The 21,046-nt window shown below is 43.0% G+C and overlaps 1 protein-coding gene across 1 annotated transcript in view; it reads right to left on the bottom strand.

The window, feature by feature from the left end:
• Positions 1-824: 824 nt before the first annotated feature.
• LOC129701410 (lymphocyte cytosolic protein 2-like) overlaps positions 825-21,046 on the bottom strand; it is a 144,539-nt gene continuing 124,317 nt past the window's right edge. The window contains exons 16-21 of the mRNA XM_055642564.1: positions 20,446-20,581; positions 19,083-19,120; positions 13,112-13,212; positions 12,018-12,092; positions 6,147-6,302; positions 825-1,966 (exon numbers count right to left, since the gene is read on the bottom strand). Of these exons, the coding sequence (XP_055498539.1) occupies positions 1,829-1,966; positions 6,147-6,302; positions 12,018-12,092; positions 13,112-13,212; positions 19,083-19,120; positions 20,446-20,581 (644 nt within the window). The 3' untranslated portion in view covers positions 825-1,828. The remainder of the gene's footprint in view (positions 1,967-6,146; positions 6,303-12,017; positions 12,093-13,111; positions 13,213-19,082; positions 19,121-20,445; positions 20,582-21,046) is intronic.

Raw genomic sequence — 21,046 nt, 5'->3', positions numbered from 1 at the left:
CTGCCACAGAGGGTAGTTGAGGCCACTTCATTGGCTATATTTAAGAGGGAGTTAGATGTGGCCCTTGTGGCTAAGGGGATCAGGGGGTATGGAGAGAAGGCTGGTGCGGGATACTGAGTTGGATGATCAGCCTTGATCATATTGAATGGCGGTGCAAGCTCGAAGGGCCGAATGGCCTACTCCTGCACCTAATTTCTATGTTTCTATGTTCATCGCACGTGTCAATTTTAGACTGCGCTCCCCCACTTTCCCTGGCCCCCACCTTTGTGATGTGTTTGTATGCGTGTCTAATTGGAGAGTTTAGAAGAGTTTGCCCTTGACTCATACTTGCAGCATGGTCGACATGATTTCCTAGGAGGTCTTTGCAACTCTCCTTCATACTCGAGAGTAATCCCCGCGTACTCGAGGCCTCAGCTAGGTCCCGGCGTTTTTTTCAACACAATGAAAAATGTCCGCGAGTAAAAAAGGGTCGCCATGGAAAAAAACCTATATTTTTTTACTCGTAGGTTTGGTCGAGGTAGGTCTTAGTAGGTCGTAATGCTATCATATGTAATCGAAGGCAATCAAAGGTAGTCGATGGTAAAGCACGTTGCGAAAGAAAAAGATAAGTAACCCAACCGATAATGTTAAATGCCCGCTAAACTTAAGTAAAAGTTGTCTGGCTTCTCAAAAGTGGCTCCACTCCTTCTCTCCCCGCTCTTCGCGCTCTCTAAAGGACTTACCGTACCTGTGCCAGCCGTCTTTTACCTTCCTTATCATCGCGGGTGTGAATTTCAGACAGCGCTCCCTCGCTTTCGCTGGCCCCCGCCTTTGCGATGGGTGTGTGTGTGTGTGTGTGTGTACGCAGACGGTAGATCCAGCTTGCAGTTTCATCGCTGATGGTCGACCCAACTCGAGGATTTTCAGGCGAGTGCCCTCGAGCTTGAAGGTCAACGACAGTCACTGAGAAGTCGCGTTAGTGGGACAAGCCCGATAGCATCTCTTGCATTATCTGCTTTTATTTCAGATCTTCAATATCTACCGATGTTTCCTCTTCAGAAACACCCCATTACATTTAAATAATTTAAAACACACTTGGAACAATGTTCAAACCAGAAATTATATTTATTGTGATGCACCAACCTAAATGCGATGAGCTGAATTCACTTGCTATCATATTTTTTTGTTTGTGGATAAAGCTATATTTACAACCATTAGGATAATATAGGTAATGAACTAAGGGTTGCATTACGCTAAAATTATGAGGAGGATACGAATGATCCACCATGCTGTGTACACCAATGTTTAACTGTGAGGATGCTACTTGCTGCACAGAGTAACAAACAAATCTGAGAACATCACGATGGCAACAGATGTCGGTGAAAGGTGAATGAGGCAGCATGATGGATGTAATTCATTGGGAATTTTGCAGATGGCTTATTGGTGGGTCATTTAAAGGGGGTTTGGAATGGAGGTCTAATGACGAGATCAGTTGATGAGACAGGGTGAGGGGGTGTGGACAGTTGGGGGGAGGGGGAGACATTGAGGGAGAGCAGGGGGACAGTGGGGAGAGTGAACAGTGAGGGGGCAAACAGAGTGGAGACAGTCTTGGGTGAGGATATGAGGAAAAGTGTGAATGAACAGTGTCGTGTCTCATAGGATTGATCACAGCCCTTCCTTCCATGGTGCCATTGCACCACTCACAAAGATATAGAAAATGCGATTAAAGATATTTTAAAACTCCTTTCAGTGGACAGAGAATTCCAGGGCGCATGTACACAGGTGCAAACATTTTGCTTCTCGATTAAAAGGTCTAGGAGCACCAAATGGCTGGTGTGAGCTTTGGCGGTCAGTTTGTTGTGTACTGAGCTGCAGGACATATCAGAGTGCACTGCTTCCTTTGTGTTCCTCTTTGATCTTTTCCATCAATGAGCATGAGCGCTGTCTGTGTATGATACTCCACAAGCTCTGTCACCGAACTGAAGTTCTGCAGAAAGAATCAAAACAAGTTGAATATCAGACAAACGCTTGTGTATTGAGCAATGGATTCAAATGGCTTTGTAAAAATCATTGTTTTGGCCTCCACTGGAGTGTTCTACAGTTTTCTCCCTCACTTTAGGCTTGAAGAAGGTGCATAAATTTACTTAGAGAGAACAGGGATGTTAAGTTATGGGCAGAGTTTACCCCTGGACCATCGAAGATTAAAGGGCCTGCCCACTTAAGCAACTTTTTAGGCGAGTGCAGGAGACTCTGCGCTCGCCTCATGATCGCCACATGGTCTCTGGTGAGTCTCCTTCATGGTCGCTAGGAGTTCCCGCATTCTGGGAACTAGTCGCGGCCTCAGTATGGTCGCCACAAATTTTTCAACGTTGAAAAATTTTTCTGCAACCAAAAATTGGTCGCCATGGAGAAAATCGATAATCCTGTAGTCGTAGGTGCATTGTAGTGGGGTCGCCATGTAGTTATGGGTAGTCGAGGTAGTCGTAGATAGTTTCAGTTAATCGCCTTTGCTGACCGGGCATTTTCATTGGCTCATTGGGGGAAAAAAATCGTAAGCACGAGTTTTCAGAACCAAGGATAACTGACCAGTAATGTTAAATGTCCGCCAAACTTCACAGCTGTGTATCTCTGGCTTATTAAAAGTTGTCTGACTTCTTAAAAATGTCTCCACTCCTTCTCCCCCCCCCCCCCCCCCCCCCCCCCCCCCCCCACTATGCTAGCCGTCTTAATCTTCCTGTTCATCACGGGTGTCTATCACGTGTGTGTTGTGTGTGTGTGTGTGGTGTGTGTGTGTGTGTGTGTTGTGTGTGTGTGTCCTTGTGTGTGTTTTTTAAAGAACTTACCTTACACTATGCTAGTGAAAAAGCAAGAATTGTCCACCGATCGCAAAATCGCCAAAGTGGGACAGGCCCTTAAGGGGAGATTTTATATAGCTATTAACATTATGAATTGTTTTAAGATATTTGAAAATGGTCTGAAGGCTAATAACTAATGGATATATATATTTGAGAACAATCCCAAGGGGGAAGTTGTCATGCATGTTGGCACTAATAACATTGTAGGAAAAGGGTTGAGGTCCTGTAAAGTGCATCCAGGGAGTTACAGTAAGTAAATGGTTAAAAAGCAGCAGTTCAAGGGGAGATATTGCCAGATGGCTCCTAATGCTGTGTATTAGCGAGGAGGAAGAATAAGATAGGATAGGTAAATTCATGCCTGTGAGGCTGGTGTAGTGGGCAGAGACGCAGAGTTTTGGACCATTGGGATCCCTGTTAGCGCAGAGGTAACCTGTACAAGAGGATGGATTGCACCTGAACAGAACGGAATCAATATCCCGAGGGGCAGGTTTGCTGGAGTTACTCAGGAACGTTTACACTAGAATGGCAGGGGGATGGGTTCTAATGCAGAAGTGAGGCTGGTGCGAGGCAAGATGTCAGTATGGAAGACGATGAAAGCAAGTACATTTTACAGGATAGGCTGGAGTATGCCAAGGATGAGGAACATGATAATGTTAATTGGAGTAGGATGTTTGCAGGCAAAGCGTGATCTGGAAAGTGGTATGCTTTTAGAAGTGTGATGGTGAGCGATTAGGCCATGCATGTTCCAGTTAGAATGAAGAGCAAGGAAAATGGAAGTAACAAAGGCTGGATGACGAGAAATTGAAGCTCTGGACAGGAAAAAGTAGGATGCATTGGCCAGGTGTAGGCAGCCGGGATCAAGTGCATCCGTGCAAGAGTTTAGGGGACAGAGGTGCATACATAACATGGGCAAAAAGAGGATAGGACATAGCTTTGGCACATAAGAGTAAGGAAAATCCAAAGAGAAGTTGTTAGTACATTAAGGAAAAGAGGATAACTGGAAGGGTAATAGGATCACTCAAAATCCAAAGCAATCGTCTATGTGTGAAGCCACAGGAGATGGGCAAACTATTCAATAAGTATTTCTTCTCCATTTTACCCTGGATAAAGTCATGAAGACCAGAGAACTTGGGACAGTTAATGGAAATTTCTTGAGGAGAGTGGAAGAGGTGCTAAATATCCAAAGGCCTTTTGAATGTGGATACATCTCCTGAGCCTGATCAGATATATCTCTGAGGTCCAGGGAGAACTAGCTGACTGGATACAATATTGAAGGATGTTTTTTGGACTTAAGGTATGTGACTAGTGGTGTCCCTGAGGTATCAGTGCTAAGCCCATTTCTGTTTGTGGTTTATCTCAATGATTTGGATGAAATTGCAGAAGGTGAGATTAGTAAGTTTGATGATCGCTTCAAACTGGATGTAACTGGATGATCACATCTATTTACACATTATACTAATTTAGCCAAATGTTTTTATCTCCCCAAAAACACTCTGCATCCTACACTCTGCAGCCCAACTCTACAAGCCAGGTTTGTGTCTTCCGCAGATTTAGCTACATTACACTTAGTTCCCTGATGTTATCATAGGTTCTGAAGTGCTGGAACCCAACATCTCTGAGGCAACCTGTGGTCAGTCCCCCAACTGAAAGTTTATTCCTACTCTCTGTTTCTTTAATCCATGCCATACAATTATCTTCAATCGTCTGTGTTCTAATTTTGTTTAATAAGATCTTTAATGGCATATTATCAACGTTTTTCTGGAAATCAAAGTATGCCAATTCTGTTGGTTAGAAAATTGGTTGGCAGACAGGAAACAAAGAGTAGGAATTAACAGGTCCCTTTCAGAATGGCAAGCAGTGACTAGTGGGGTACCGCAAGGCTCGTTGTTGTGACAGCAGTCATTTACAATATATATTAATGATTTAAATGAAGGAATTAAAAGTAACATTGGCAAATTTGCAGATGACACAAAGCTGGGTGGCAGTGGGAACTGTGAAGATGATGCAATGAGGATGCAGAGTGACTTAGACAGGTTGGGTGAGTGGGGAGATGCATGATAGATGCAGTATAATGTGGATAAGTGTGAGATTATCCACTTTAGTATCAAGAATGGGAAGGCAGATTATTATCTGAATGGTGTCAGGTTAGGGAAAGGGGAAGTACATCAGTCACTGAAAGTAAGCATGCAGGTACAGCAGGCAATGAAGAAATCTAATGGTATGTTGGCCTTCATAACGAGAGGAGTTGAGTATAGGAGCAAAGAGGTCCGTCTGCATGCATACAGGGCCATGGTGAGACCACACCTGTAGTATTGTGTGTAGTTTTGGTCTCCTAAATTGAGGAAGGACATTCTTGCTATTGAGGGAGTGCAGCGCAGGTTCACAAAGTTAATTGCCGGGATGGCGGGACTGTCGTATGATGAAAAAATGGAGCGACAGTGCTTGTATTCACTAGAATTTAGGATGAGAGGGGATCTTATAGAAACATATAAAATTATTAAGAGATTGGACATGCTAGATCCAGATGTTGGGAGAGTCCAGAACCAGGGGGCACAGTTTAAGAATGAGGGGGAGGCCATTTAGAACTGAGATGAGAAAAAAACCTTTTCACACAGAGAGTTGTGAATTTGTGGAATGCTCTGCCTCAGAAGGCAGTGGAGGCCGATTCACTACATGCCTGCAAAAGAGGGTTAGATAGATCTGTTAGGGTGAGCGGAATCAAAGGGTATGGGGAGAAGGCAGGAAGGGGTACTGATTGTGGATGATCAGCCTTGTTCACATTGAATGGCGGTGGTGGCTCGAAGGGCCAAATGGCCTACTCCTGTACCTATTGTCTATGTATCAATTCTACTCCACCAGATGTAAACAAGACCTTTCTTTCATGAATTCTTGTTGAACTTGCTTAATACATGTTATTTTCTAAGTGTTTTGTTGTTACCTCTTTCTTAAAAAGGATACCAGCAATCTTCTTCCATCTGTCAGGCTAAATGATGGTGTAGTATGTCACCTTATGTCCCCTTCCTCTTTGAACTTGTGGGATTTCATTTTCCATCTTCCAAATTGTGGGAAGCTTTCTAAAATGAATGTAACTTTGAACCACTGGGGAATGTTTGAGGTGAGTCATTTTGATATATTTAAGGGTAGGTAAACATGTATGATAAAATAAGTTTTGTTGATTGGACAAGAATGATCATTAACTGCTGTACAAAACATTGGTGATGACTGGCTGGACCATCTGGCCTGTTTCTATGCGGTATTTTCAATGACATTCTTAATGAAAAACCATGTAAGTTGAGGAATTTCTAAACTCACTTCCTTTCCTCGTAGTCCAGTTCCCAATAAGTACATAGCGATGTTCTCCTGATAACGGATTTGAACGTTGTACACCTTGTCCCCGTACAGTACCATTAGGACAAAAGGGTGTCCACTGGTTCTCCGTGAGCTGTCTCTTACCAAGAATGTCCCATCCTGAAAAGCAACACATGAACTGCAAGTTAGTAATGCTGGGAGATCAAGTTTCTTCTACTAGTGACAAAAGACTGTGACTGTTTGCTGCAATGCTTAAGCCTGTTCATCAGTAAGCATTATTGCAAATCATGGTATAAATGTGTTTGCCTAATGCCAACACTAACATTTCCTCTGTACTACTTACAGTAGATGTGGTGAAAGCCCATAAAAATCTCATAATGTTGCTGGAAGCAAGATTTATAATTTTACTTCTACCACCTCGCCATACTTGTGCATATGACAATAAACTACGCTTGATTTAAAGTCTCTTTCTGTATTATAGTGAGTATTCTTATATTCCTTTCCCCACATGCAGCATTCATTCATGAATGCTTTTCATAACCTCAGGATGTCTTAAATTGCTCCACAGTCATCTCAATACTTCTGAATTGTAGTCACTGTTGCAATACAGGAAATATGGCAGCAGGTTTGCAGCCAACAGCAATGAATTACATTACAAAATAATATCTATTGGTGAGAAGTAATTATTGGAGAGGATGTTCGAGAGATTCCCCTGCTGTGGGACTTCCCATTTCTATAAATAATGCTTCTTTTTCTGATTCTGGGATGTGACTGTTGTTTCTGAGTATTATTTCAATGTGTGAATCACTTCATAACATTTTATTCACAGTGTGCTGTGGTAGATGTTTATGTTAATTTTTATGTAGTTGTGTGTTTTGCTGCTGTTTTGGTATGACTGTATGGCAAATCAAATTCCTTGTATGTTCGTACATACATTTTTTGCTATCTTTTGCAGACATAATTTTATATAAAAATGCACTGTGCTTTAGATGCCACAAAAATCTTAACAAATCAGTGAGTATTTTAGCTGTCACTAACTCTGTTCATTATTTATTTATAGTCACTATATCTGAGACATGAAAACTCAGTTAAATATTATAATTGTCATCTTTGCTTTTTTAAAGTGCTTTCACCTGCCCTTCAGCTGGTACCAAACATACCAGTTACACCAAACAGAAAGACAGAAGGAACGGCAGATGCTGGAATCTTGAGCAAAATGCCAAGTGCTAATGTCAGTGGGTCAGGCAGCATCTGTGGAGAAAATGGATGGGTGACAACATCTGCCCATTCCCTCCACAGATGCTGCCTGACCCAGTGAGTTACCCCAGCACGTTTTTAACGCCAAAAGGAAGTATACTAGTGGCAGATTGGGACTAAAACAAATTCATTGAATTTGGCCTCACCACCAGCAATCTCTATTGCCCATTGTGCAGGGTTAGAATTAAGCCCAACATGAGAATTTATCAGAATTGACAATGTACAGATGCAATCAGTTTTAAGCAAGTTTAGAACTTAGAAAACTGTGGGTGGGGTTTGGAGTGAGTTAGCAGAAATTGTATGAGAGGAGAGCAAGACAAATTAAATGACATAAGAAATACAATTGCAACAAGTTTCAATTTATATTGAAATGTTAATGCAGAAAATGGATGCTTCAAAGTGCGTCACAGTGTTATTACTAGTTTGAAATGTTAATGACCAAAAGCTTGAGTTGTAAAGGTGGATAAGATTCAAATGGTGCGTGGGACAGGTTTCAGTATCCATAATCTAAGTTTGATACAATTTTGAAGATACAGATGACCAAAAGCAATTGTAGGGATCTTAGATTATTGTATGGCTGGACTGAAGGGTACTAGTTCAAAACAAACAAATATGTTTAAAAACAAAACATTCCTCAGCTGGGCAATAGGAGAAAAGGACTTGATGTTTGTTGAGAAATACATGGAGTTTTGGATGCTCAATTTTACGGTGGTAAGTAATGGGTTAGGCACTGGGTTAGACCCAGGAGAACAAAGGCATAGTTGGAGGTGATAAAGACATGGAAGTGGTTATGCATTTTGGTGGCAAAAACAGGAAAGCAGACTATTATCTAAATGGTGGCCGACTAGGAAAAGGGTAGATGCAGCGAGACCTGGGTGTCATGGTACACCAGTCATTGAAAGTAGGCATGCAGGTGCAGCAGGCAGTGAAGAAAGCGAATGGTATGTTAGCTTTCATAGCAAAAGGATTTGAGTATAGGAGCAGAGAGGTTCTACTGCAGTTGTACAGGGTCTTGGTGAGACCACACCTGGAGTATTGCGTACAGTTTTGGTCTCCAAATCTGAGGAAGGACATTATTGCCATAGAGGGAGTGCAGAGACGGTTCACCAGACTGATTCCTGGGATGTCAGGACTGTCTTATGAAGAAAGACGGGATAGGCTTGGTTTATACTCTCTAGAATTTAGGAGATTGAGAGGGGATCTTATAGAAACTTACAAAATTCTTAAGGGGTTGGACAGGCTAGATGCAGGAAGATTGCTCCCAATGTTGGGGAAGTCTAGGACAAGGGGTCACAGCTTAAGGATAAGGGGGAAATCCTTTAAAACCGAGATGAGAAGAAATTTTTTCACACAGAGAGTGGTGAATCTCTGGAACTCTCTGCCACAGAGGGTAGTCGAGGCCAGTTCATTGGCTATATTTAAGAGGGAGTTAGATGTGGCCCTTGTGGCTAAGGGGATCAGAGGGTATGGAGAGAAGGCAGGTATGAGATACTGGTTGGATGATCAGCCATGATCATATTGAATGGCGGTGCAGGCTCGAAGGGCCGAATGGCCTACTCCTGCACCTAAGTTCTATGTTTCTATGTTTCTACGAGGAGGTCATGAGAATGATGGCCAGTATTATGGTGGAAATAGGTGGCCTTAATGAAAGTAAATACATGTGTTCAGACATTAACTTCTGAATACATGTCAGCTATGGCACGCAAATTATGAATAATCTGATTTAACCTTGGATATTTGCCAGGCAGAAAAAATGATTAGCAGTGAGGCTACAGAGTTTCTGAAAGTGCCCAAGGGCAAAGACCTTGAAATGTTTTCCTGGGGCTTGTCTCTGCTCACCCAATTGGGCAGGCAATCTGTTGATTTTGATTTATTGAAACAATTGGGCAGGTAGTTGTGAATATCAGCAGCATACACATGTAGTGTGACTATATTCTTGGTTGATGTCACTGAGGATCTAGATAGAATGAGATCTAGAGAGAATTAAGAAGAAGCCAATAGCAGACCAAAGAGGATACTCCATGAGTCCATGAATGGGAATGAATTGCGATCACATGTAATTTTTTCCACAAAAGATAGTTAAGAATAGAACTAAATGTGAGCAGCTGGATTAAGGAGGGGAGGTACAAGATGAGACTTTGTGATCAGTGGAGGGTGGTGATCCACTGTTACTGAACTAGTATTTCAGAGGTGAAAGTTAACAATGCAGAGACCAGAGTTCAAATTCTACCATCGCAGTTGTGAAGTTTAAATTCGAACCATAATCTGGAATTTAAAAGAGATACTATTTAGTAGTAATGATGATGATTAAATTACTGGACTTTTGCAAAAACTCATTTGGATCACTCTTAAGGATGAAATCCTTTGGAGAGAAGAACTTTTTTCACACAGAGAGTGCTTTCTCTGCCACAGAGGGTAGTTGAGGCCAGTTCATTGGCTATATTTAAGAGGGAGTTAGATGTGGCCCTTGTGGCTATCAGGGGGTTCAGGTACGGGATACGAGGGTTCAGCCATGATCATATTGAATGGCGGTGCAGGCTCGAAGGGCCGAACTATAGACCTAAGGTTATGTTTCATGTTTCTATCATTGATGTCCTTTGGAGGGCTTTCACTGCCTGTGACTCTAATTCTTCAGGGAACGAGGGTTCCCCTCCCCTACTATAGATGAGGCTCTCACCAGGGTCTCTTCTATACCCAGCAACACTGCTCTCTCTCCCAATCCCCCCCACTCAGAACAAGGGCATAGTCCCCCTAGTCCTCACCTTCCACCCCACTAGCCGTCACATACAACAAATAATCCTCCGTCATTTTCGCCACCTCCAACGTGACCCCACCACTGGCCACATCTTCACATCTCCCCCCCATCTGCTTTCCGCAAAGACCGCTCCCTCTGTAACTCCCTAGTCAATTCTTCCCTTCCCACCCACACCACCCCCTCCCTGCGCATTTTCCCTTGCAACCGCAGGAGATGCTACGCTTGTCGCTTTACCTCCCCCCTCGACTATTCAAGGACCCAAGCAGTCGTTCCAGGTGCGACAGAGGTTCACCTGCATCTCCTCCAACCTCATCTATTGCATCCGCTGCTCTAGATGTCAGCTGATCTACATCGGTGAGACCAAGCATAGGCTTAGCGATCGCTTCACCCAACACCTCAGCTCGGTCCGCATTAACCAACCTGATCTCCCTGGGCTCAGCACTTCAACTCCCCCTCCCATTCCGAATCCGACCTCTCTGTCCTGGGCCTGCTTCATGGCCAGAGTGAGCACCACCGGAAATTGGAGGAGCAGCACCTCATATTCCTCTTGGGCAGTCTGCACCCTAGCGGCTTGAACATTGACTTCTCCAATTTCCGGTAGCCCTTGCTGTCTCCTCCCCTTCAACTCTCCCTCAGCCCTCTGGCTCCTCCTCTTCCTTTGTTCTTCTCTCCCCCCCCCCCCCCCCCCCCCCCCACCACCCTACATCAGTCTGAAGAAGGGTTTCAGCCAGAAAAAGTTGCCTATCTCCTTCGCTCCATAGATGCTGCCGCACCCGCTGAGTTTCTCCAGTACTTTTGTCTACTCTAATTCACCTAAAATGGTCTGGCAAATCAGTGTTGAAGGACTGTTAATGATGGACAATAAATAATTGTATTACCAGTGATGCCTATATTCTGAAATAATAATTATTAAATCAAATAAGCATCTGCAAAACAGGTCAAGATGTTGTAGTAGTTGTTTAACAAAGACATAGTCATAAAGGGTGGGATTTGTGAGATTGATGAAAGCTACAAAGTTGTACAGAGGCAGGGACATGACTGGATGCCTTTCAGTAAGGGTTCTGGGTAAAATTAGCACAGATTTGAGAGACCACAATTAGTTTGAGTTAAAATACAACAATTTAAGGATAAGAGGGAAGTCTTCTAGGACCAAGATGATAAAATCATTTTTTACACAGAGAGTGGTGAATCTGTGGAATTCTCTGCCGCAGAAGGTAGTTGAGGCCAGTTCCTTGGCTATATTTAAAAGGGAGTTAGATGTGGCCCTTGTGGCTAAAGGGATCAGGGGGTACGGAGAGAAGGCAGGGATGGGATACTGAGTTGGATGTTCAGCCATGATCATATTGAATGGCTGTGCAGGCTCGAAGGGCCAAATGGCCTACTCCTGCACCTAATTTCTATGTTTCTATGTAACAGGACTAAACAAGCCAAAAAAATAGGGCTCATGATGGCAGATTATGGGGTGACAAGATGAAAGTATTTATAAACAAATTATATTGATGGCAAGAGAGCAATTGCATATTTTGAAGGGCAGGGAGCTCAAAGTTCTGGAGTAAATGTAGAAGATTAAGAACAATCAAGAGAATCATCTGTGCAGAAACTTGAGGGAGTGGAGTCACCTCCAGCTTTTGTGGTTAAAGTAGAAACTGAGTTAACATTTAAGACCAGGTTAGCTAGGTGGATGAAAGGAAAGAAATGATTGGAATTATCTGCTCTCTTGGAGATTAATTCCCATCATATATATTTGGGTTGAAACGCATGTTTGTATCTTTATGAATTTTATTTTTGAAGACACAAGTAAGAACCAGATAATAATTATTGCATGAGAAGGTTCTGATTGAAGAAACGGTAGTGTTCAGTACCTCATCAATACTTCGAAGAGCTGATTCAGCTTCTGATCGATTGATGCAACCTGCATACCAATCCCTGGACAGGAACTGAAACAGAAACATTTTGCTAAGAAATATTTTCTATGGCTGATGGTTGTTCAGTTAAAGACATGTCATAAAAATCAGTCAGGAAATTGATAAAATGCCAGCATGAACAATATTACTCCAATCAAATGTTAGTTCTTCAGAGTACATTAGGACACTGCCTTCAGATGCAAAAGACACAGTCCAGTAACTGGGATACATGTGTACTCACTTCACCATAAGGCAATCGCTTTCAATCCTGCATTGCTGAATAGGTTTTGCCAGTGATAAATGAGGATGGCTGATTAAAAGGCATGAACAGATGTAATCCCTGAAAAATGCTGCCAGCATCAGATTGTATCTCCCAGGACATGGGTTCAAGGTGAAGGGGAAAATATTTAATAGAAAACTGAGGGGTAACCTTTTCACACAAAGGGTGGTGGTGTGTGGAACAAGCTGCCAGACGAGGTAGTTGAGGCTGGGACTATCCCAATATTTAAGAAACAGTTAGATAGGTACATGGATAGGACAGGTTTGGGGGGATATGGGCCAAACACGGGCAGGTGGGACTAGTGTAGCTTGGACATTGTTGGCCAGTGTGGGTAAGTTGGGCAGAAGGACCTGTTATAGTTTAACTGCTTTGAAGACACTAGTCATGTTGATCCTGCCCTAAGGTGCTCTATATAGATCTCGAGGTGAATCAAAATATCATTTCTTTATGGGGTCAATCATTAGATATATACTTAAACAAAAAAAGAGCGCAGAAGGGGACTTAATTGAATAACAAACCAGTCCATTAGTGATTAATTATACTTATGGATAAATAAATATAGACTAGGGAATAAGTTACCCCTCTTCAAATTTGTGTGAAGGATAATTTGAATCAGCTCTGAAAAAATGATGTTTCAAAACTTATCCAATGAATGTCACTCCCATCAGTGCAGTAGATTGAATTCATGTACTAAAATAAGCTGGCAGGGACCAGATGTTGGTGTTGCTTTGAATGGATGTACTGAATGTGATGAATGTGAGTATTCCCTTACCTCTTCTGGTAGCGACTCTGGTGGAGGTCGGACCTTGTTGATTGGTAGAGGTTGGGGAGGTCTGGAATCACTCGGGCCTCTTGAGAAAGACTGCTTGGCCTCTGTGTATAAAAAGCATAGTCAACTGAATGAATAGTTACACAAAAACATTACATCTCACCTCTTATTGATGATCCAGCAACATTTTCACAACAGATCATCTCTTCACAAGCTTTTACCAAAGAATTATGCATACAGCGATTTGGCCCAATGTGTCGTCATCAGCTCTTTGAAAAAGCTATTCAATCAAGTCCCCTTCTGTGGTTGCTTTAAAAAAAAAATGTTTTCAAGTATATATCTAATTCTCAAAATTATTATCAAATCTACTTCCACCAGCTTTTCAGTCCAGAGCCCAGAAATTCACCCCCACAGGTCCAAAGAAATAGTGTCATACAGCTGAATTTGGTTTAAATCAGAGTAGCAGGGCAGCAGAGTGCCATAGTGTGTAAAGCTTCTGCCTCACAGTGTCAGCTCAATCTTGAGTTCTGCTGCAGTCTGTATGGAGTTTCTGCAAGTTTCCCCCAGCTGCTCCCATTTCCTCTCACATCTGATTTTTTTTCTACCTTCAAAAGTCAAGGTGAAAGTGGGCTAGCAGCCATTTTGAGAAGAGAGAAATCAATTTTGAAAAATGGCAGGAGGATAGAGAGTTTTTTTTATTGAATAGCAAAGAGCAGATGTGTAAGAAAGAACATCAGATGCTGTTTTAAATCGAAGGTAGACACAAAATGCTGGAATGACTCAGCGGGTGAGGTAGCATCTCTGGAGACCCTTCCTCAGACTGATGTCAGGGGAGGAGGTAGGACAAAGATAGAATGTAGACAGATGTTTGATTGCTTGAGGAAGTGATGCAGCAGCCAATAAGAGGAAGGAAAGGAACAGAACTGTGAGAGAATTTTTCTACTGTCAGTCAAGGAGAGAGTGGAAAACAGCCATTTTGAGTAGATAAATCAATTTTTTTTTTAAAGAGAGAGGGAGAGAGAGAAAATGCTTTTTTGATTGACTATACAGAACATTTGCAGAAGCAGATGTTTAATGACTGAGGAAGAGACAGAGCAGCCAATAAAATATGGGGATGTTTAAGCAGCGTGGTCTATTGGGAGTGGACATGGTGAGGTATTGTGCAGAACTGCTTTGATGAAAGGAGCTGAAGACAGGAGTGCTGAGCTAGCAAGGGAGTCAGTTGCAAGCTTGGAGGTGCAGCAATGGCTAGTTTATAAAGGAGCTGTTGGGAATAGTAGGGATGCAGGAGCGACTATTTGTGTGCTCTGGCTATCAAAGGCTGGGTCCACAAACGGCGGGCATCGGGGGAAAGTGTGGTGGGGGGGGGGGGGGGGAGGAGGATGGGAGAAGGGAGGGAGAGGGGGAGAAGGGGATTTGAGGGGAAAAGGTAGTGGATAAGAAGAGTGGAGCAGGGAGAAGGGAAGAGAGGGGGACGCCCCCCATTTGTGGACCCAGCCTGTGAGAGCTAGATCCCACTAACAACTCGTGGCCAACAGTTTAGTTCTCATGAGGAGCAGACAGAAGCTAGGGTTAGTGTTCGGGCTAGGATTAGAGTTAGGGCTAGGGTTAGGATTTGTGTTTCCTCCCGCATTCCAAAGGCGCACAGGTTTGTATAAATTGTCCCTAGCGTGTGTGGGATAGTGGGCGGGGGGGTCGCTGGTCGCAGGCTGGGTCCACAAATGGGGGGGGGCGTCGGGAAAGTGGGGGGGGGGGGGGTAGGTGGAAAATGGGAGAAGGGAAGGAGAGGGGGGGAGACGGGGATGTGAGGGGAGGGGGGGGGGGGGGGGGGTTATTGGATAAGGGGGGAAGTGTGGAGTGGGGCAAAGGGAGGAAGAGGGGGGGAAAAAGGAAGAAGTGGGGGAGAGGGGAGGCAAGAAGGGGATGGAGGAGTGGAGAAGGAGGGATGGGGGGAAGAGGGGAGAGGGGAGTTCAGTCTACACTCACTGAATCCATCCCTGTGAAAAGAGATGGTGGATCTGGAAGCGGGCCAATACATCTGTAAATAAAACTGAATCTTTTCATTTGCACAATTGATTTTATTGTATTAATTTTAATATATTAATGTTTAAAATCCATGCATTAAAGGAAGAATATTTTACACCCCATCTGTGGTCCCTAACCCTAACCCTAACCGGGCGTCACCCACAGGACAGCATACGTTTGCGTGTGACAGGGCGCGCGACTTGATGAGACATCCAAATGTCGCCCCAGGATTTTGAACATTCCAAAATCCTGGGACAGCAGGGAAGCGCGGTGCGTTACCGCACGTCACCTCATGCGCCACCACGCCTCACCATGCCTCACGCGCTCATCACGACGCGACAACCTATTTTTAGGCTGTCGCGTAAATGACGCACAAATGTTGCCCGTGGGACAGACCCTTTACTCCAGCATTTTGTGTGTACGTCCGTCCTGAGGTTTTAAGATTGTTTTGAATAGGGACCGGTCTGCATGTTGGAGGAAGGTACTTAATTGGGACAAGGCAGATTACAATGTAACATTAAGCAGGAGGTAAGGAGGGCAAATTGGGATTAATTGTTATTGGATAAATCCACTTGACATATGTGAATTATTTAAAGGCCAGCTGATCAAAGTGCAGGATCAGCATGTTCCAGTACGGAGGAGGGATAAGGACGGCAAGGTAAGGGATGAAGGTTGTAAACTTGGTCAGGAAGAAAAGGGAAACTTATGTGAGATTTAGAAAGGTGGCATGAAACGGGGCTTATGGGAACATAAAGTAAGTAGGAGAGAACTCGAGCAGGCGAATATACAGGCCAAAAGCAGACATGAAATTTCATTGACTAGTCAGATTAAGGAAAATCCCAAATCTTTGTATATATACTTTAAAAACACGAGGCTAACTGAGAGAAGGTAGGGTCACTCAAAGATAAAGGAGGGAATCTATGCTTTGATTTGGTGGAGGTAGTTGAGATACTAAAATAATACTTTGCATCTGTATTCACTGAGAAGAACTTTGAGAACAGCGAGGTTGATGTGGAGGTACAACTATGCTGGAGCATTTTGAAGTCGGGAAGGATGTGATGCTGAGGCTCTTGAAGAGCATCAAGATGTAAAGGCCTGATGGGATCTATCCCAGGTTATTGTGAGAGGCAAGAGATTGAAGGAGACCTGACGATGATCTATGTTTCTTCTATTGTCATAGTGAGGTCCAGGAGGACTGGAGAGAGGCCAGTGTTATTCCATTGTTTCAGAAAGGAATTTGAGAGAACCAGGCAACTATGAGTCAGTGAGCCTCAATGTAGGATATTTCTACCATATATGCTTCCATACCATATAACTCTAAAATTGTGCCTATTTCCACATCACTGAATTCAGATGAAAGCTCATCAACATAAAGACACAGTGAGGTTACAGGCCCTTCCACCCAACCTGCCCACACTGCCCAACATGTAACAGCTACTCTAGGCTCACTTGCCTGCATTTGGTCCATATCCCTCTAAAGCTGTCCTATCCATGCACCTGTTAAATTGTTTCTTGAAAATTGGGATAGTCTCTACCTCAACTACCTCCTCTGGCAGTTTGGTCCATACACCCACCACCCTTTTGTGAAAAGGTTACCCCTCAGATTCCTATAAAATATTGTTCAAGAAGGAACTGCAGATGCTGGAAGATCGGAGGTACACAAAAATGCTGGAGAAACTCAGCGGGTGCAGCAGCATCTATGGAGCAAAGGAAATGGGCAACGTTTCGTGCCAAAACCCTTCTTCAGACTGATGGAGGGTGGGGGGGGCAGGGAGAAGGAAGGAAAAAGGGAGGAGGAGGAGCCCGAGGGCGGGGGAGATGGGAGGAGACAGCTCGAGGGTTAAGGAAGGGGAGGAGACAGCAAGGGCTAGCAAAATTGGGAGAATTTAATGATCATGCCATCCGGACGCAAGCAACCCAGGCGGAATATGAGGTGCTGTTCCTGCTGAACAGCACCTCATATTTGACCTACAGCTGTCTGTAATCTCCTGGCATATTTGTTCTTCTACTTCCCATTGACTATATGATACAATTAAATCTATTCATTCCCGGAGGTCTGTAGTACATCCCCAATAAGGTGATCATCCCTTTCATGTTCCTCAGCTACCCCCATGTAGCCACACTAGATGAACCGTCCGTAAAGTCACCTCTGACCAATGCCGTGATATCATTCTTAACAAATAATGCAACACCCCTTCCTCTTTTACCCCCCGCCCCTGTCTCTCCTGAAGCTCCTGTACCCCGTAACATTGAGCTGTCAGTCCTGACCCTCTCATAACCAGGTTTCCGTAATGGCTACCACGTTCCAGTCGCACATACCGATCCATGCCCTAAGCTCATCTGCCCCTTGAATTAATATACGTGCAGTTTAAACCAACCTTCCTTCCTCGCTCTCTGTCTTTCTCCTGCCTATTCTGTCCTCTAACCTTTCTCTCATCACCCTCCATACCAACTTCTAACCTCTCCATCACTGTCCTATTTAAAATCCCACCCCTCCCCTGCTCACCTGTGTAGCATTAGCGAACCTGCCTGCCAGGATATTGGTACCCCTCCAGTTAAGGTGCAATCCGTCTCTTGTATAGGTTACCCCTGCCCCAGAAAAGATCGCAATGGTCTAGAAATCTGAAGCCCTGCCTCCTGCACCACTCCTCAACCACACATTCATCTCCCCTGTCTTTCTGTTCGTACCCTTCATAGCATGTGGCACTGGAAGCAATCCAAAGATCACTACCCTGGAGCTTTTTACCCAACTCCCTATACTCATACTGTGCAACTTCTATTTTTTCTTACCTATTTGTGTCAACACGCACAACAATTTCCAGTTGCTCCCCCTCTCCTTTGAAAATGTCACGCTGCCTCTCTAATGTCCTGGACCCTGGCTCAAGGGAGGCAACACACTATCTTGGAGTCTCAACTGTTGCCACACAATCCCCTGGCATGATGATTTTTAACTGACTTTCAAAGTGAAATTTATTAACACTGTTTCCAGATGACATGGAAATGGTACATCAGCAGCCATAGAAATCATGTGCCAAGAGGCAAGAAGGGCTAGTCTCCCAAGACCTAACCACCCTTGGTATATGGGGATACATGTTTTATCTTTACTCCAAGCAATTTCTATGCAGACTGCAATTCATCAAGACATTCCTCACTGAGATCTGTCATCTGTTGCAGTCGCAAATACAACCTGTTTTTTCTACGTGGATTGTTTTCAAAGAAATTCATCTTCACCACCTGTCATATTTTCCAATTTGATGTTTGATGAGATGACCCATAACAAAAAGGCAGAAAGCTTTGTCTCGGACTTCGCCTTTAGACCAGAGAATCAACCAAGGTAGTCCCATAAATACTACTGGTCATGAATTTTGCAATAATTTACAACAGTTTAAATTTGTCTTAAATATCTTCCGTAACACATCTCCCAAAATAGTAAAATTGCTCCAGGCATTTAATACTAAATCTTCTGGTAACATTTACTCTGAATAGCAAATTTCAGCTATGCACAATAAGAGTACAAAATAAATGCATTTAGCATCAAACAGATGTTTGAAGTACTACATCAAATTATATTAGCTTCCATTTTAAATCCCGAAGTCTTTTGGACTTAAGAAATAATGTTATTCCAATCTGCAGGATATTCAAAGGAACTTCACAACATACATGATACTTTTGTACATATGATGCTAATTCAAAATAGATATATGGCATCAGATATGAGGGATAAACCTCAGCCTGAAAACAGGGAATATTCCTTTATTTTCTTTGAAATAATGCTGTGGAATATTCTACATTCATCTGATCCTCGGTTTAAACAGCTCATGTGAAAGAAAGCCCCTCCAACAGTGCAACAAGGTCTCCACAAATAAACCTGAAATAAATGTAGTCGTTAGGCAATGAACATTTTATAAAAGAAGTGAGTAATAAAATAAACTGACAACTGGTGCCATACCTTGTTGAAAACGTGGTGGTAAGGACCCACTTGAGGGACTGCCATAGAGGATGGGATGGGGGAAAGGAAATGAAGAATGTTAATAGGATGAAAAGAAATGGCTAATATGACATTGTGTGAACAACAGGATGATCAGAAAAAATGCTGATTCCTCCCTGTGTATGAACAGGGAAGAATTACTTAAAAAAAATAAAAACAGCAAAGCAATAAATATGAGAAATGAATGCGAGACTAATGAAGTTAAGAGCGATTCTCAGCTTAATTGCTTGAGTTAAGAAAATCCAGACTCTCTCATTGTCAATTTTGCTGTATGTGGTTTGTAATATAATTTCATCTTGAAATGTATTTATGTAATATCAGCTTTAATCTCCTATTTTAAACTGATTATTCATTCTTAATCTACTACAAATTGCTTGATTCATACCTCATGACTCCAGGCTGCTTTAAAATTAGTCCTACTAACTGGACATTGAGGTTTAAGGATGTATGAACTCATGGGATGAAATGGAAATTGTATGGTACTGGAAAAGTGCTGTTTGACTGAGCAGAATACCATGTGATGAAACTTCCCCAAACATACACAAGCAGCACTGGTGTTCTCCCCACCAAAGACCCACACCACCCTGGCCACGCTCTCATCCTGCTGCTACCATTGGGAAGAAGCTGCAGGAACCCGAGAACTGTCAGCTGTAGGTTCAAGAACAAGTTCTTCCCATCATCATGGTCCCATGGGCACAGTGGCTCAGTTGCTGCCTCACAGCGCTGGAAACCTGGGTTTGATCCTGACCTTGGATGCTGCAAGTGTGGAGTTTGCACGTTCTCTCTGTGACCATGTGGGTTTCTTCTGAATACTCTAGTTTCTTCCCACATACCAAAGACATGTGGGTTTGTAAGTTAATTAGCCTCTAAAATTCCACCTAGTTTTGTATGGAGTAGATGATAAAGTGGGATAACATGGAACCTGTGCAAACGGATGATCAATGGTCGGCACAGATCCACTGGGCCTAAGGGTCTGTTTCCATGCTGTATTTCTCATCTACATCATGCTTTTGAACCACATTGAATAATCCTAAACACAACCCTACCTCAGCACCAAATCATTATAGACTTTAAGGGCTGCACGCTGTTCTTTGGCTTGAACTGTTATTGTCTGGTTGCTGGTAACTGATAATTTACTGTATTATTTATATTTATTTGTTGTTACTACATTAATGTGCCTGTAAAAGCAGCAGCATGGAAACTGTACATTTGGCAATTACCTACTTTTTGTTATACACTTCATTTCTCAGACAGCATTGCACTCATGACAATTACAACCCAATTTCTACAGCAGATTAAATTGTAAGCCTATTAGGAAAAGTACCTTTCTGCATTTGATAGTGGCAATTGGTTCCCTCCAGAGAAACTGGGCTTTGGTCCTGGTCTGGAAGATCTATATGGAAAAGTGTTGGCATTCAGAGCAGAGTCCACTGGTCGGGGAAAGGATCTGGATGAAAAACCTGAAGGCGAATTATATAAAATGGCTTTCATTTCAGCACGTTAACATTATATCAATGCCTTCAAACAGACTGTTCAATTTACTTCATTTCCAAAAATGTATTTGCCTTTAATGTATTCACAGAAAATAAGGAATGGCTAAATTATATTTCTGTATTTGTTCATTCACAGGATGCGGGTGTGTCTCACACTCTCATTGTCGATCCCCGACCCAATGAACTGAGTGTTCAGACAGCTTCATGGTAACCCTCCTTGATATTAGGTTTTATTTCAGATTTTAAATTACCTGGATTTAAATTTCCCTGACTCATGGTGAGTCGTGAATTCATCACTCTAGAATAATAGAGTCGGAGTCATAGTACAATACTGCATGGAAACAGGCCATTTGACCAATATGACCATGCTGACCAAGTTGCCTAACTGAGCTGGTCCTATTTGCCTGTGCATGGCTCATACCCCTCTAAACA

The sequence above is a fragment of the Leucoraja erinacea genome, chromosome 11, assembly GCF_028641065.1.
Source record: "Leucoraja erinacea ecotype New England chromosome 11, Leri_hhj_1, whole genome shotgun sequence".
NCBI lineage: Eukaryota > Metazoa > Chordata > Chondrichthyes > Rajiformes > Rajidae > Leucoraja > Leucoraja erinaceus.
This window is presented reverse-complemented; position numbering and strand designations above follow the sequence as displayed.